At 33.3% G+C, this 1,557-nt stretch overlaps 1 protein-coding gene across 1 annotated transcript; it reads left to right on the forward strand.

Annotated features, from left to right (window-relative positions):
* Positions 1-56: 56 nt before the first annotated feature.
* On the forward strand, positions 57-1,051 carry EMH_0096870 (uncharacterized protein; the record flags this gene model as incomplete). The annotated part of the gene is made up of 2 exons (XM_038023258.1): positions 57-60; positions 486-1,051. 2 exons carry the CDS (start codon positions 57-59, stop codon positions 1,049-1,051), a joined length of 570 nt encoding a protein of 189 aa, XP_037879112.1.
* Positions 1,052-1,557: the final 506 nt, after the last annotated feature.

The raw sequence follows: 1,557 nt of genomic DNA on the forward strand, positions 1-1,557 counted from the left end.
GGTCAGCAGTACCCTATAACCGGGATGGTAGATGTACTAACATCTGAGTTTCTTACATGGGTAAGAGAAAGAAGACAGTGGGAGGAGATAGCCCCCAGTATACGAGCACAAAGAGATGCAAAATGGATTGCATCAAAAAAAACAGCAACACTAAACAGACCTGTAACCAATGTTGAGCATCCTTTGCTTATGAACCCCTATCAGATACTCATAGATATCATGCTTGCCGCAACGACAGGTACGCGAAATACCCTCATATATATTTATTTATTTATTTATTTTTATTTATTTATCATATATAATATGTATATATACGTATAGAGATGCTCTCCACACCCTTCAGTGCAGTAGTGGGCGTTGCGTTGGTGCTGCTATCTGTTTCTCGTTTGTTTTCATGCAGAGGCAATCCAAATATATGTATAATAAAACAAAAAAAGAAAACTAATTAAGATTTTGTTTGTGTTTCTGTGTTTTTTTCTGCTCAGGTAGTGCTAAGAGAAGGCGTTTCCCTATCATCGCACCACTGAAACGCATGAAGGCTATATTCTCGGCGATAAAGCCAGGGAGAAAGAGTCGAGCAGAACAGAAAGCAGATATAAGAGATAGACAGATGACAGCAGAACACCAAAATATGCAATATAATGTTCTACATAATGAACACCTACAAGAACAACTAAGGAAATTACAACAAGACCAACAAGAACCAGAACATCAAGCACCAGAAGAACAACTACAACAACTAATACTACAACAACAACGACTATTACAACAACAAGGCCGAGAAAAACAACAAAAAATACAACAACAAGAAAATGAACAACAACTGGAACAACAACAAATAGATGAACAGCAACAGCAAATAGAACAGCAACCAGAACAACAACTAGAACAACAACTAGAACAACAACAGCAACAAATAGAACAACAACAAGAACAACAACAACAAATACAACAACAAATACAACCACAATATGATGCTGAAGGCCCCCAGCAACCACAGCCTCCTCAGGGTGCTGGTGACGAGACAATGGATGCATTTCAACAACAATAACAGCAGAAAACAAGAAAATAAAATAAAATTTTAATTATAATTATTAAAATAATTTTAATAAGCATAAAATATGTTTAATATGTTTAATGTTTTTACTTCCTTAGATGCCCCTCAGCAATGACCCTCTCAGCATACAGCTCGTTGCATATATTGTTTTTTCTCTTTTTCTCTTTTTGTTGTTGGTGGTGTAATAAATTAATTAATAAATAACTCTTTTTAATTCTTTTATTTAATATATTTATTATTTATTTATTCTAGGGTTTAGTTGGCGGTGAGAGAGGAAAGCCAATCTCACCACAATACAAAACCCCTCTTTTATATAAATATAATACATTCAGGTGTATTGACAATAAAAATAATTAAATTTTTATTCTTTTATCAATGCAGCGCCGTATCTCTTCGTCTGCAGAGGCAGTGCTAATAGAAAACTTTTTCTTGCAAACAATATATATATATATATATATATATATATATATATATATATATATATATATATATATATATAT

Source organism: Eimeria mitis, genomic scaffold (genome assembly GCF_000499745.2).
Source record: "Eimeria mitis Houghton genomic scaffold, Emh_scaff9290, whole genome shotgun sequence".
NCBI classification, from domain to species: Eukaryota; Apicomplexa; class Conoidasida; order Eucoccidiorida; family Eimeriidae; genus Eimeria; species Eimeria mitis.